Below are 16,050 nucleotides of genomic sequence, written 5' to 3' on the forward strand. Positions count from 1 at the left end.
GTGGCCGGGACGGGGAGCTGGAGCGTGCAGCTGTGGGCACAGTGGGCCCCGGGGAGTGGCCGGGACGGGGAGCTGGAGCGCGCAGCTGTGGGCACAGTGGGCCCCGGGGCGTGGCCGGGACAGGGAGCTGGAGTGCGCCGCTGTGGGCACAGTGGGCCCCGGGGCGTGGCCGGGACGGGGAGCTGGAGCGTGCCGCTGTGGGCACAGTGGGCCCCGGGGCGCGGCCGGGACGGGGAGCTGGAGCGCGCCGCTGTGGGCACAGTGGGCCCCGGGGCGCGGCCGGGACGGGGAGCTGGAGCGTGCAGCTGTGGGCCCAGTGGGCCCCGGGCTGTGGCCGGGACGGGGAGCTGGAGCGTGCAGCTGTGGGCACAGTGGGCCCCGGGGCGTGGCCGGGATGGGGAGCCCAGGACTGTGCCAGCGCCTGCCCAGCTTGTGCTCCGGCTTCCTCTGTGGATCCGGTCTTTCTCCTACCCTGGATATCCACAGCTGAGCTCCTTAGCTGACTAGCTCAATGCACACCACCGGCCACAAACGCCACCTGTGTCCTCTTGGACAGGTTCTGTGCCGAGAGGGCTTCTTACAGGCCCTGGCTGTCCTTGTGCAGAAAGCTCTGAGGTGCTCCACGTGCAGCTGCTCCCGCAGAGGCTTCGTGGGCTCCACTCGGGCCCTTCCCTTCCTTTCTCTCCATCCATCTCTTGTCTCCTCTGACCCCCCATCAGCCCCAAGGACAGGAACCTGAAGCTCCAGGGCAGAGTCTGCAGGAGAGGGTTGCCTGGGAAGTGCGCCGAGGCCCCAGACAGAAGGAGATGTGGGGGTCCACCTCTGCCACGGGCAGGATCCTCTAGAGCTTCCCTGAGCGAAGCGGCTGTAAGGTGTCCTGGCGGGATTTCAGGGCTGGAGTGGAGGGAGCCTGAGTGCTCAGACCCTGCACCCTAAATCGCATCAGCAATTGCAACCTAGAAGCGGGCCCAGTCCCCTTCCTGTGGTTGGCATCCTGCAGTCAGTGGTTGAGTCAGCCCCTGCAGGACACCGGGCTTCCCTTGACCACACCCAGGGGAGCTCAGTCCTGACAGCAGAATTGCTCCGGTCATGGGCTGAGCCTTCCCAGTGTCAGAGAGGAAGAGCTCAGTAATGAGACATGCGGGACAGGAGGAAGGTGGAAGTGGGGACAGTAGGGAAAGCGGGGTCTCACGGTCCCTCTGGTCGGGCAGAGGCAGGCGCTGTGCTGCAGTCTCGCCTCGCCCTGATCTTGTGGCCTGGAGGCTCTGAGGGCCAGGCCGCAGCTGGCTGCTCCTCACCTCACTTTGCGCCCATCAGCGTCCCAGTGGCCTTTGAACATTCAGCCTCAAAGTCCACAGAGCCACCCTGAGAGACATTAGGCACCCCTCAATAGCAAGCTGCATAAGAACTGAGACCCAGATGAAGCAAAGATGGGCTACACAGGCCTTGGCATATTCTAAAATAACAAGGCAGCCGTGATGCCGTGGCACCCACACTGGGATGGGCCACCCAGGGTCTGGGCTTCCTTTGGGCAGTCAGGACCTCAAAGCTGTCCCTGCAGTGACTGCCGACTCCCCTTGGGCCACTCATGCCCACAGGTGGCCAGAGTCAGAGCGAAGTGCACTCTATACTTTGGATCCTGCAGCACTGTGAAGCCAGGTCGATCCTTCTCTGCTGTGGTGTGGGGTGTGCGCCACTGTCACTTAGGGAGCGCCTGCTGGCACCGGCACACAGGGCTTATCAGCCCTGAATTTACAGGATCCCGTGCCCTTTCGGATGGTGAGAGGTTAAGGGGGCACAGCTGCACCCACCACCCATGAGCCTGCAGCCATTGCCTCAAACCCGTCCTCACCTGGCTTCCAGGGGAACACAGCCCCCCATGACCAAGAACCCCAAAGACAAAGAGGCCTGTTCCTGCATGCAGAGGCACCCCTCAGCCTTGAGGACTCCTGAGCTGTGACATCTGAGAATTGCCCACAGGACACAGGACCCCAGCCGGCCCCTGCCCGTCCTCCTTAAGCGGGACCCCTTCCCTGCCATATTTCTACGAAAGCCGGGCCATGCCAGCTACAGCATGAGCACACTGTTAGCATGGCTGTCACAGGAGCCGAGCTCCCAGGGCTGCGGCAGGTGCCCGGAGGTGCCCACTGTTCCTGGCTCGCGCCTTCCTCCTGCATGTGCCCTGGCTGACACTTTCTGCTCCTGCCAAAATCCCCAAGCTATTATGCTTTATTTGTGTATTTCAGGCTACTTTGCCATGCTTGTTTTATTTATTTATTTATTTATTTATTTATTTATTTATTTATTTATTGTATTTTAGGGAAGGGTCTACAGGGTGTTTAGGGTCTCACTTCTAGATCAGACTCATAGTGATTCTATTTACAGCCTCCCAAGTGCTGGGATTACAGTCTCAATCGCAGTCTCAGCGTGCCCCAGGGGCAGGGATGGCATGGCAGGCCTGGGGGGTTGAACACCCGGCCCCTGCGTCTGCTTGCAGGTGCTTTAATCTGCTGAGCTATTTAGCAGGCCCTTGCCATGCTTGTTTTAAAGAGAAGATCTTGTGATTACATCTCATTCACTATGGATACATGGCTTGCTCCTCTTAATTCCAAAGTTAAATTCTAAATCCTAGAATTTCTAAATTCTTACACCCCAAAATCTTTTATCAGGTGTCCCTTCCCTACAGAACTTGAGTAAAAAGTGAAGACTCTGTTTAAGGAACATTTACGTTTAAACCCAGATATTTAAACTTCTTTCATGTTGTATTCATAAGGAAATAGCTTCATGGCTTCAACCATTGCCCCTGCAGGTGACACTTGGCACTTTAATTAATCCCTTCACTATTTCTTCTTGAAGGTCCGCGCCCGAGCCCAAGGCCTTCACACTGAGCTGCATCCTGCCCTTATTCATCTGGTCAGTTCCCAGTCCCTGTTCCTGGACACCTGCTCCCAACATCGCAGGAGCTTTCCCTCCACTCTTACTCCATCTCTGGGCTGCTTGTCCAAACCCCCGGGGCTGCAGCCTGGGAGCTGGGGTGCACCTGCTGCCTTGAGAGAATGCCACTTGTGAAGGAGCCCTCACCCCACCGGCAGCTGTGCTGTGCTCCGTTGTGCCCGCACACTCCTTTCCCAGAAGGCACCTGGGCTCCCTTCCAAAGCTGAGCGCTGAGGCCCTGGACCTCACCTGTCCTTGAGCTCATAGATGGGATTGCTTCAGGGTAGCAATCGTCATCTGACCCAAGGACAGGTTTTGTATCGGGTCAGACATTTGGATTCAGTATGCAGCCAGAGTCAGCACGTTAAACCTTTTCTACAGAGACACCCACATGCTGTGTGAAGGACGCATAACCACAGAACTCAGTCAGGGCGGGGCAGCAGCCTTCGCTGTGGACCCCACGCTGCCCCCTCGGGTTTCTGAATGTCTGTCCTTCCTGTCTCTCCTCGAGTGCCACCCACTGCAGCAGAAGCACTCATTTCTCTAGGACACTCCGTGATATCTCATGTTACGTTACCAGGACCCGTGTCTGGGCCAGCTGGACCCCAAGCACGGGCAGCTCGGGAGCCGGCTCGCCCCTGCGGGAGGTCTCACCTCTGAGAACCTCGGCCACTGGATGGCCTCCTGCTGTGCTCACAAGCTCGCTTTCTTTTCCTGTTAATGTGGCAGAAACCAGTCCAGCTCCAGTGTTTTCCTGTTGGTTCATCTTATGTAATCTCTAACACCTGTAAGTAAAGAGAAAAATATGTTGATTTTTCCCAGTGTTTTCTAGGCAGCTAGATCCACATCATTCCAAAAGCTACTTGCTATTTTTAGCTACAAAGAAAGAATGACTTACAAACAAATGTCAGGAAGTCTGTGTAAGAGGTTTCTAGAACAGGGGTCACTCCTTGCCAAGGCTTTCTGATTTAGAGCTTATCAATATTTATAATTAGATGTCACATAATTTCTGAAATGCTTGTGGGTTTCTGTCCCTTTTCTTCCTGTGACATCAGACCAGAAGATCTGGCCCAAGTTCCCAGGTGGGTGATGCCCCCCATGACAGCACAAGGCAGGGATGGGCTGCGACCCCCAAAGCTTTGCCCACTGATATCACCTATGTGACCCTGGGTATCTGTGTCCCCAAGCCATTTTCTGGGACAAGCATTTGGTTGGTTGAATAATGGTTGAAATCAGATTCTAAGAATCCATATTTAAGTCACTAAGTTATGGTTAATTTGTTAAGCTGGAGAATGAAAATAAATTAAACAAAAATAGAATATAAGCTTCAGGTGCTCTAAAGGCTTTAGGTTACCAACCCACCAGGGTGGCAATTAGCTTACGAGCATTTGTCATGTTATGGGGATTATGAGTTGTCAGAGTGACAGCTGATTCTGATTTGTAAGTCACTTCCAAAATACTCTGAAGTTGTACTTGTGATTTATAAGCTAGGGCTATAATTAATAACTCATAAGAAGATGAATAAATCATATACATAATCCTTGTCACTCCCAATGATGTCTGTGTTGGTACCTTATTTTTAAACTGTCATTTATTTATGACCATATGAAGGTCAAAAATGTCACTAATCATGTAGCTGTCTTGAAGTTAAATGACTTATAAGAACTGTTAAATAAAATAAATTTAACACGCCCTGTTTCTAAGTCAAGTGCTGGAAAATATGATAGTGTTACGGCATGTATCAAGTGACCAGCTATCACCCTAAAGATGCAGCAGACACATAAGTGTGGTCACGTGGCTTCACATCACATTAAGCCCTCAGGATTCGAGCCTTCATGTAACAACTGCCCAAGGTCGGTCTACATAAATAGCAGTGGCTGTCTCCCCAGATCCACTGAAGAGTCAGAGACGAGGCCACAGAGCATGGGCGTGGTCTCCCATCCCATGTCCATGCAGAGTGTGCTACCTTGACTCACAAACTCAGTTCCCCTCATGATCCTGGTTGCAAACCGAACTGGATGAGACCCACATCAAATTTCCCACGAGGCGGACAGTGAATCTGACCACTGACGTGGATTTGTTCTCGTCCAACTCAGTTTGCCACCGAAAGTGTGGAAAGAATCAGTCTGTGAACAGAGAAGAGAAGTGGAAGTGTGAATGGGCGCACAGGGAAACTGGATCCTGATAAGCCACCAGGCACGCGAGTATCATGAGCCAGTGTCCACTCAGGACATTAATCTGTGGCACTTACGCTCATCAACACAGTGCACTGCAGAGCTGAGGCCACTTTCAGCCACAGTCATGTGGGCACAAAGCTGAACTGGGGCTGCCTTCTCCACCCTGACAGGGTCAGGCTGCCCTCTGCTGGTCCAGAGCGGAGGCGAATGAGCGACTCACAGCGGGAGTGGGGTGGGGGGCCGTGGCTGCTGCGTGGCATGCCACCCTAGCTCCTCAGTGTCCCTGAGCCTGGAGACCACGCTGTCTCTAGCCATTTGGGTAGCGGCATACCCAGCTCAGCAGGCACCTCGAGGGAAAGGCTGCGTCAAATGGAACTTCTGCTTCTAGCTTTGGAGGCATCTCAGCTTGTGCGTGACACTGCGAAGGGCTCCTGTCTCCACACAGCCTCGCCAGCGGGGAGTGCTAGTCCATTTACTTACTGTTTGGTCTCTTGGTGGCAGCCACTCTTTGTGGAGTAAGTCGGACCTCAGCGTGGTTTTACTTCGCATTCATTTATTGGCCTGGGTGTTGAGCATTTTTTCCTGTATTTATTGGCATTGTACTTCTGAGAAATGTCTGTTCATTCAAAATTAGGCTAAATAATGTAGTGGACACGTTTAAACACCTAGCATTTGTTTCCCTGGTGGAGATTCTGGGAACGGCAGTGCCGGGCAGCCTTGAGACCAGCTCTCCCCGGCTCTGCTTCAGTTGCTTCCAGAAAGGCTTCCGGCCAATTCTGTGGCCGGGACTCCACGCTCGAGGAGCCCACCATCCCTACACAGTGGCACTGTAGAGCTGAAGTGTGTCTTTTCCACTAATAATAACGAAGCTTCGTGACCCATTCAGCCCCTGTTGGGGAGACACACTCCAGCCCCAACAGGAAGTGCGTGGGCGCTCTGGGAGCTGCCCTGACTGGCCTCCTTCCGTGCCCCCACCCCGTCTTCCAGAGGACCCCCTGCTCATTCAGGGTGCTCACGGGCTGCAGTGCCCACTCCCTGGGCCTCCCGCGCCTGCCCACTCTGATACCCTGGCACTGCTGTCCCTGTCCACCCTCCCACTGCGCCTCCTATGAGGCAGGCCCTGCGGTTCCTGTCCTTGCTGCCACCCCTCCCTGTGTCTGGTGCAGAGTGAGAGTGGGGCCCAGTGCATGGCCCAGCGTGCACACACAGCCCCGGATCCCACCTCCTCTGCTGGGCGGAGTGGCCTCCGTGCGGGCTCAACCCTCCCTTGCCGCCTCTCCTGTGGGTAGCTGCACTGGGGGCCACCCTGGGTCCCAGCAGGGCTCATGAGGTGCAGAGTGGGGTCGCCCACGTGTACGTGGAGCGGGTCTCTCTGCAGTCTGAGTAGAGGTGACCTGGGAGATGGAGCTATGGCGCCCGGGCCAGCAGGGCCAGCACGGGCTCATTCGGTTTAGCGAGTCAGTGAGGAGCCGCCTTCCGAGGGCTAGCAGCTGTGCCAGGGAGAGGACTGCCCGCCACCCACCCTGCGCACCACACACCCTGGAGTTTGTTGCGAGCACACAGACGTTTTCATGACGAGGCCTCACAGACTATAAGGCGTGCGCCGGCCTAGGCGCGGGCGGACGTTCCTGCTTCCACAGTTCTGTTTTCCTGTTTCAGGAACACTAAACATGGATAGGCTTCCCTGTTTCATTTGTGTTTAGTTAATAAGTTAAAGCACAGCTATGGGAGGTTCCCTGTTACACACACCTTTCCCCTTGGCATGGGAAGGTGAGTACTGTCCACTCCCTCATCTCGGTCCTGATGGGCCCTTTTCATGATACAGTGGCATATTTGTGTATCTCTGTGTGTGTCTTAGTTACTGTTGTCGTGCTGAGACAAAATAGCCAATACTCACAAACTGAAGTAGGAGAGTTTTATTTGGCTCCAAGGCTGTAGAGGCTTCAGTCTGTAACCGGCTGGCTCCAAGGCGGGGCAGTAGGGCCCAGGGGCATCGCACAGCAGGAAGCCCATGGCCGAGCAGGGCAGGCGCAGGGCAGCAAGCAGCAGCAGCGGCGGCAGCGACAAGAATCAAGCCACCCGCGTCCTACCCCAACTGCCACGTGGGCTCAGGAGGAGCCTCTCACCCTTGGTCCGGCCTCACATCTTCCCGCTCAGCCTCACACACCTGTGATCGAGCCACTCTGGAAAGCGCCACCTGTGACTGCATGAGGCTGGGGTGACAGCTAGACATGCGGGAGAGCAGTGCGCTAGTGACGACTGGACCCAGCGCCTCCACCCTGGGCTGCACCTGCGGCGCTTGCTATGCTGTGTCCTGCCACAGGGCCCTGCTGAGCCACTCAGGTTCCCAGACCAGGCGTGAACTCTGTCTTTGTGCCTCAGCCCCTGGCATGCTGGATCACAGGCGTGCATCACATTCCATTTTATGATATTTTTAACTAAATTATATACTTTCTTTCAAAGACAAATTTGGTCAACTTTAATTATACGCTGTAGTTTTCTAAAGCACACGGTGAGCGCTCATGGAATGTTCGTGGCTGCGGTTCTAGTAGTAACGGTTGTTGCCTGCCTTTCCAGGCTGCTTGGGTGGGCTGCTCGGGTGGGCGGCCCTGCCGCTCGGGCTCCCAAGGTCACCTTTCAGAGCTGCGTGCCTCACACTCCTGCTCTCAGTCCACTCTCCTCTCAGTGACTCAAGCCGTCCTTTGTCATTTCAGCTTATGAGTTACAGAACTGCCCGGACCCACCGCCCTTCCAGAACGGGTACATGATCAACTCCGACTACAGCGTGGGCCAATCCATCTCGTTTGAGTGCTACCCAGGCTACGTCCTCATAGGGCACCCTGTCCTCACCTGTCAGCACGGGACCAACAGAAACTGGAACTACCCCTTCCCACGGTGCGATGGTACGTGCCCCGTTCTTCTTCGGGATAGTGGATTCCTTACGGGTGTCACAGTGCTTAAGCAGTAAGTGGCCATACCCACTAGTTCTTTGATTTATTTGACAAGTATTTTTAGGCCATATCTGCTGTTATCCTCACCCCTTCTTATCTCAGGAGCACATCAAATGCCAGAAGGTTACACATAGGCAGCTCTTGCTCTCACGTAAATTATAAGGCGAGCTAAACAATCTACACGCATCATCATAATGCAAGCCCAGCGGAGGAGCCTGGAGTGGTGAATGGGGGACAGGGAGGCCCGCTGCCGGGAGCGCCGCCGGGGTTGGGCCGCGAGTGAGAGCAGAGGGAAAAGGGGGTATTGACTGTGCTCTGGGCACTTGTTCTAGTTCACCTTTTATAATGATCGGATAGTGAGGTTCCGTTTCAGGAATGGGTCGGTTCTGGTTGTGGTGGGAAGGACCCCTGCGATTTTGCTACATAGAGACAGCGGGCCCTGCAGGCACAGGACAGAGAGGAAGCAGAGGGGCCAGGGGGCCTGGCGCGGATGGTCCTGGAGCCAAGGGCCTGAGCTGGGCCGTGTGTGTGTGTGTGTGTGTGTGTGTGTGTGTGTGTGTGTGTGTGTGTGCAGCCTGCTGCACAGGGCGGCAGGGGTCCAGAAGTGAGCCCGACAACCCCCTGCCTGGCACTCATTGAGCTGAATCCTGATTTTAGGGTAGTGCAGGAGCCTTTATGGTCCAATTAGGTAAACTGCTGAAGGGCTGTGTTCGTGAGGATGAGGGTGTGTGGGTGACAGAAAGCCCAGGGTGCACTCAGTGGCCTCAGTGTGAACACGGTGCCCGGGAAGAAGGCTAATGGCGTGGCGGCTCCGGGGCCCTTTGCAACGCTGAGTGCCCACATCCCAGGGGAAAGGAAAGACAGAACGAGTCTGAATTTCTGCTGGAGGTGTAAGAAGTGTGTCAGGGGACTTTAAAGATCACATTTTCACTCCATCACAAATCGGTGTAAGCACTACTGAGGGACAAAAATATTAGCTGTGTTTTTAAAATCCTTAATGAGGTCTAATGCTTATTTACATATTAAATTGTGTATAAAATGATTTTATAAAACTAAATGTAGTATGTATATTTTTTCTATTTAAAAATTTAAAACTATCATTGCGCTCTCCACTTGAAAACTCCTGTTTAGCGTCCAGCACATGGGGCATGTCTGAGGCTCTAGGCTGAACCCCTAATCCCACCAAAAAATAAAAAGTAAAACCTCATAATTAAAGTCACTTTGAAGACCACAAACACCAAATGCTTTTCTCATGTGCAGCTTTAAGCTGAACCCCCAGAATTCGCCGGTGAGAGTGAATGTCCTGACCTGACACCATCGTGAAAGAGCTCAGAGCCGCATGCGTCTGCGTTGCCTTAAGTGGCCGTCAGGCTCAGGGTGTCTGCGGGCGTGAATGGCCAGACACGCCTTCCCTGGCAGCGTGCACACGACGCCGCGCTCTCCTCGGGCTCTGAGGCTCAGAACCCGTCGCTCCGGGAGCTGCAGCGTGCTCTGCCTGGCGTGGCCCCTCCTGGACAAGCGCCCACCTCTCCTCTCTGGCTGCGCAGAGCAGGGTTGCACATAGTCACTCGCTGTGGACGTCACCCAAGGGAACGGTGCCCGCAGGGGCCGGGGGCACCCAGGCCCTAGAGTCCTCCAGTCGAGGCCCTCGGGGTGCTCCTCCTGGACTCTCCCCTGGAGCACATACATGGGCCTCTGTGGGCTCCGGCGCAGCCACGCCACACTGTCCACCTGGGTGCTGCCACCACGACCCAGAGCCAGCCCAGCCAGGTCCTTTCTCAGGGCCGGGACCCTGGTGGGCATCGGGCAGCACCAGCCCAAGGGCAGGGCCGGTCTCTGCCCTGCTGTCTCCTCCGCCAAGCGGCAGGGCCAGCATCACGCTCCTCATCTCACAAGACAGCATCCAGGACAGACTTAAAAATACTACAGCAGGGCTGGGGAGATGGCTCAGTGGAAAAATACTGCAGCAAACTTTCCACAAAATTGTGTCATAGCACAAAGGTTGAGAATTAGAAGAAACACATAGAGAATATTCTCAAAAGCCCTGAATGTGTATTTAATATCTTCTCCATGGTAGATTTAATTTAAAAATAATAATAATTTTTTAAAAACGCCTTTTTTCATAGCAGTAACAGGCCTGGCACAAAGGCCACCACGGCTGAGTGATCTGGGCACACTGTCCTGCACCCTAGCCCTGGTGTCCCTGTAACCCATGGCGCTGGCCACCTCAGGCGACCCCAGGCGTTGCCTAGGGCCAGTGCCGAGAGCATCTTCAAGGCGCCAGCTCTGGGGGCCCCCACAAAACCTGGGAAAGTCGAAACCAGCAGGAAAAACTTTGGGATATCTTTATGAAAAGTTGGCAAATTCACACAATTACTATTAAAGACTTCTAAATCATGAGCCATCTATCTTTATAAGGACATGTATTTTTTAATTTTAAAAAGTCTTTTCATTTATTTGGTACAGGGTCTCATTACGCAGCTTGGACTTGTAATGATCCTCCTGTCATGGCCTCCCTAGTGCTGGGATTATAGACTTGAGCCACCACACTGGGTCTTGATGGCCGGCTTGGCATGAAGTACCAGGGATGGGACCCGGTTTCTGCCACTTGCCAGAAAGGCGCTTAGACTGCCGAGCTATCTTCCCAACCTATAAGGACATATGAAGTTAGTTTGTGTTAATGTGCTAAAATACTTATACTTTAAATTGAATAACTGCTATGTAAAATTAGTGTATTCTAAATTTACTGAATAAAAACTATGATCTAATGATATTATACCTATTAAGATAGATACATGTAAATGAAAAATTAGATGTCAGAGGAATGAGAAATTCACACTTCTTTGTCCGGGTACCCTAATTATACAGAAATCTCAATTCAAAAATGTGAGTTACCGTCAAAATATGCACTAAAAGGCTCTGGCTTATAAACTGATTATATACCTTGATAAGTAAATTTGTCTCTGTATTTAGAAATACATTCAAAAAGTTAAAAAGCATATTGACCTAATTAATGGTCCTACTGAGCTGCTTCTGTTGTTATACCTTTCCGATACTTTTAAAATGAGTGGTCAGCTCTAAAGAATGATAACCTCGAAGCCTTTATATTGAAGTGGATGCCACTTGAAGATATACTTGTAAGTGAAATAAACCACACACATATGTGTAAATGTCATATAGTTTCCCTAGTATAAGAACTCAAAAGAAGAAATACAAATAGAAAGGTATAATACAAGTAAAAGCAGGATCTCGAGGACTACCTAATCAAGAGAGGGAAAGGAGAAGAGCTAGGAAACATGACAATGTCAGTTATATGTTCAAGATAGGCAAGGCAATGATCCTGAGAATCTCCAGAAGATTTTTGAATCTAGCAGTTAATTGGAAAGATTCTCACCCTGACTAACTATATATACTGATACCTGTGAACTAAGCAACTGCACTGTAGGTGGTAATCTGTAATAGTAGGTTCATGCTTGGAGTGCCTGTCATTCTGGTCTTCTGAATAAGGGCTGCTTCTCATGACATGCCAGTTGCTGCTGTGCTGTCTCTCAGGTAGATGATTGTTCGAAAAGAATGGGGTGGTGAATGAAGGCAGGAGACAGAAAAGGAATGTTGTGGGACTGTCCTGCTTCAAGGTTGTATATGGTTAGATTTCTGGACTTATGTGTAAACATAAGAATTATATAATTCTTTATGACTAATATTCTTTAGGGTTTTAAAGTTCAACATATCAATACTTGATGAAAAATACTTGTTCCATGTTATGCCTAACATGTTTGATATTCAGACAGATAGTGAGGTTAAGCGCAACAGCCTAGGTTGTATGGTAATAACAATAAGCTTGTCTTCTGGATGGTTAACAACCTAAGTTTGCAGACCACAATTAGAGAAAAAGGAGGGCCACAAGGAAAGCCAACATTTTGGCCCTAGACTTCCAAGATCAATTAAGACTCAGGACATATGAGATCTTGTACTGTAACATCATGTAACTCAGTAGTGTCCCAAATTTTCTGATCAAGGAGATTATGGGGCCAAAGAGGAAAGTGATTGATGATGTAGAGTGTGCCTAAGGAGAGTCACATGGAGAGAAAACATTCTCTCAGGCTTTCACACAGAGCACATTGGCCAGCAATGGCCGTGACTCATCCACATGGCTGACACTGACAAAGGTTCTACAATCTGAGGTACAGGATCTCAGGATAAATCCTGAGGGGATTTGACTGACCTTATCAGATCCAAAAGCTACAACTCTTGTTGCATAGGTCCTGCTTTATCTGGGTCTTAACCATCCAGCAGAAAAGTATAAAAATGAAGTACAAGAAGTAAAGCCATGCTGTTATGTTGAGCTGTGGGGGACTCAGGTCAACAATTTCTGACATTGCCAGTCACGTGGAAGACCCAATACTATTATGGACTACTGGACTCTTTTAGAATATTTTTGCTGAGTTAGCACACCTATAATATTCAAATGACGGAACTAAACAAAAAAAGGGATATATAAATGAATGTTCATTTAGTATCTGTGTATTCAAAATGGTTAGGATAGATATATAGTTACATCCTCTTAATGAATAGAGGGATTTATTGTAATAGTGTTTGCAAATAGGATATCATGTCTGCATCTTGTAAAGCAGATAACCACTAGGAAAAGAGTATGCAATGTGTTAATTATTGAAACTGTCCTTGATTTGAAACTGTCTCATCACTATTTGTCAAAATTATGAGAAAAAAAAGAAAAGAAAAGAAAAGAAAAAAAATCTTAAAAAATTAAATAAAATAAGTGGTCACCACCATGATAGACTTCAAAACGCACAGCGAGGGCAGAGCAGGGGAGCTGCAGACATGGGCCCCGGGCTGCGTGGGGCGGGAGGTGTCAGCAGCCTGCACAGACTCGGGGCAGTGGCTGCGCTTGGGGGCGCCTACCGCCGGGCACTTCACATTCACGCGTATCGGAGCTGAGAGGTTTTCCCACACCATGCATTTTTCTTTTCCTCATACTCTTATTTAAAGTTTAGCTGGAAACCTTAATGAGATCCCAGGCAACCCCCCTGTAAATTATCTATAACTCTTTTAATGGCTGTTGGGGGTTTTAAAGTTTTAATTGCTCTGAGTTTGCTTACTCATGCAATTTTGCATTGTTGGCCTTTGTGGATAGAAGCACTCGCATGGGGTAGAAATTGCCAAGGACCTTGGCCTGCCCAGTTCCAGCTCCTGGTTACAGGGAGGGAGAGCTCAGGTCCCCACAGCCCTGAGCAGAGGACCGCCAGGCTCAGCAGCTCGTCTTCTAGAACTTTGCGGTCGACTCAGAGCCTTGGCCAGTGCTGCACTCCACCCTGGTGTGGAGGCCGTGGCGAGACTGCCCCCCGATCCTAACGCAGCCAGCGCTGGCTCTGGGGCCTGGTCAGAGCCTGTGGCTTCGGCGTTTCCTTGTGCTGTTTCACTGGAGGACTGTCCCGCTCTCTGTGCTCTGCACGGAAGTCCTTCCTCCCACCTGCTCTCCACGCTGAGCGCACCCATGAACAGGAACGTGCAGGAGCACGCGTGGGTCCACACCGCGGCCTCTGTCACCCAGGGTGAGGCTGCTGCGCAGATGCTCTTCGGTCATCTGCCTGTCTCCCCTCACCTGGGGGCAGGTGGGAGGCCAGGAGGCTGCTGTTCTGGTCCACGGAGCTGCTCTGGTCTCACTGCAGGTGTCCTGTCACTGCAGGGGAAGGTGGGGACCGCGTGAGAGACAGTCCAGAGGACAGAGGGCGGCCAAGCCGCCCTCCGCTGCCAGCACAGGAGGAAGGGGAAGCAGGGCAGGTTTCCATCATTCGTAAGACCTTCCTTGCATCTCGAGGCTAGCTAGCAGGGAGCAGAATAGTTGCCTTGAGAAAGCCTGACCTGTGCCCTGCGTGGTGTTGTCTTCCTGTGAGAGGGCCCAGGCCCTGAGCATCTGCTGCCCCTCGCACACACCCCTGCTTCCTCCCACAGAGTGCATCTGACGGGCCTTGGCTTTGTCACCCTGAGGCAGTCTCACCAGGCAGCCAAGGGGTGCCGGGTCCCCAGGCATCCCAGGCCTAAGCAGACTGCTCAGAGGGCTCTCGGTGAGCACGTGTGGAGTAAGAGTACGGAGGATTTGTGAATTGAGTATTTAAGGATCACTGCTGGGTCAGTGTCAGGGTTATCAGATAGTATAAGCAGTAATGGAAGCTAAAGAAATATCCCACCAAGGAAATCGCCATGTCAGCCCTTTTCCTTTTGAAAGAACTCTGTGGTAGGTTTCCCCCGCCATTTGCCTTACTGTCCCTGCAGGAAAGGACCGGCAAGGGCCACCATCTCCTGTGATCGTGAACTTGTAAGAGAAACTTACAAAGCACAACTGTGCTGGGGATCCCTAGCTTTGCACATCAACTCCGAGTAACCCCAAATCGCAGGGAACTGGACTGCGCCCCGGCTGAGATCTGCTCAGGGGCCAGTTCCTCCCTGCTCTTCCCTCGCTGGTCCATCGGCTCTCAGTGAACAGCTGTCCAGTCTGTGGTCTCCTGAGCAGCCTTGGGTCCCTGAGGGGTCTTCTGGGGCCTGTCCCTTCTTCCAGGATGAGAAGGTTGAGTACAGCCAGGCCATCAGCAAGCAGCTAGGGACACCTGGAGAGTGGGAGGTCCCAGCCACCTGGGGGACTTTAGAGCTGAGATTGGACAGAAAGGAGAGGTGCACCATGTTCAGGGATCCCCCCACACCCCTCATAGCAGCACAGCTCCCGAGAGCGAAACCTCGGACAGGGCTGTATGTCCACCAGTGGATGCACATGTGGACAGAGGAACGTGGTGTTTACACACAGCTGTAGGAAGGGTGAGCTTGCACTACCTGAAGGGAAACGGATGTTAATGGACCTTCATGTTACAGGAAGGAAATCGGAACGACAGTTTCTCTTATATGAGAAACTCTATAAATAAAGACACAGTGAAAGGCAACCAGTGAATGAGAGATGGAGAGAGAAGGGGGTGAAAGAAGAGCCGAGGGCGTTGAGCCGACACACCAGCTCTGGGGGCTGCAGTCCTTGTGCCCTGCAGATGCACCAGTAAGAGCACAAACCAAAGCAAAGACAGTGCCTCCACCGCAGTGTGCGGGAAAGCGCGGCCCTTGCATGCGGGCAGGAAAAGCCCAGCCTCGCGCAGCCTGGGGATGACAACCCGCTCGCTCGTGGGGGTTGCCTGTGCCCCCTTGGCAGGGCAGAAGTCTCAGTCTGTTCCCAGTCCTCCTGGATTTGCACAGATGAGGCTGTGAGCAGTCACTGCAGCACCGGGTGGCACCTCTGGGTTTGGCTGACTCCAAGGTGCACTCTGACTTCGCGGACTTCCGAAGTGCTCTCCATAGCCCTGCCTCCTGGGGCACACCTGAGGCCTGGCCGGGCTCACCCTGGCTGATGCTGGCGGGGCCATGCAGGCTTCGCCATCCTGTCCCCTGCCCAGCCGTCGCTGCCCTCCATGGACGCTGAGCTCCTCCTGCCTCCCTTTGTGTGTACTTTGGGCTGCTCCGTGCTGGCCTCTGACAGTCCTGGAGCGCACACTAGGACCACCGACGGCTTCCGGCCAACCTCAGAGTTGCTGTCTCCTCGCTCCGCGCTCTCTCTCCTACAGTCACAGGCTTCTTCAGAGTGTTCTAGCAGTGCTGTCACGTCACTACCTGCACGTGGCATAGTTCCCTTGGAGAATATAAATGCCAATTTACTAAGTAAAGCAAAATAGGCTGGGCACCGTGGTTCTCCACCTAACTGAGAACTAGTAGATATGCAAATTGAGCACAGTTCCGCAGACATAACTTTATCTTGCTTCTTCAGGGTATAGATTTGCAGAGGATTGATAATGTCCTTGTTTCAAGGCAGATAGGCCCACTCTTCTGGCCAGCTTGAGCAGGCTTAGCAGTGAGTGAGAAGTGACCGGCGCTGAGAAAAGACAAGACGGGGACTCCTTCTTTGTCTTTAGACTTCTTTATTCTCTGGCCTTCCT

The 16,050-nt window shown here is 52.4% G+C and overlaps 1 protein-coding gene across 1 annotated transcript in view; it reads left to right on the forward strand.

Annotated features, from left to right (window-relative positions):
- Csmd1 (CUB and Sushi multiple domains 1) overlaps positions 1-16,050 on the forward strand; it is a 1,642,653-nt gene that overhangs the window by 1,504,920 nt on the left and 121,683 nt on the right. The window contains exon 44 of the mRNA XM_012517218.2: positions 7,826-8,014. Coding sequence (XP_012372672.2) covers positions 7,826-8,014 — 189 coding nt within the window. The remainder of the gene's footprint in view (positions 1-7,825; positions 8,015-16,050) is intronic.

Source organism: Octodon degus, unplaced genomic scaffold (assembly GCF_000260255.1).
Source record: "Octodon degus isolate 3935 unplaced genomic scaffold, OctDeg1.0 scaffold00155, whole genome shotgun sequence".
Lineage (NCBI taxonomy): Eukaryota > Metazoa > Chordata > Mammalia > Rodentia > Octodontidae > Octodon > Octodon degus.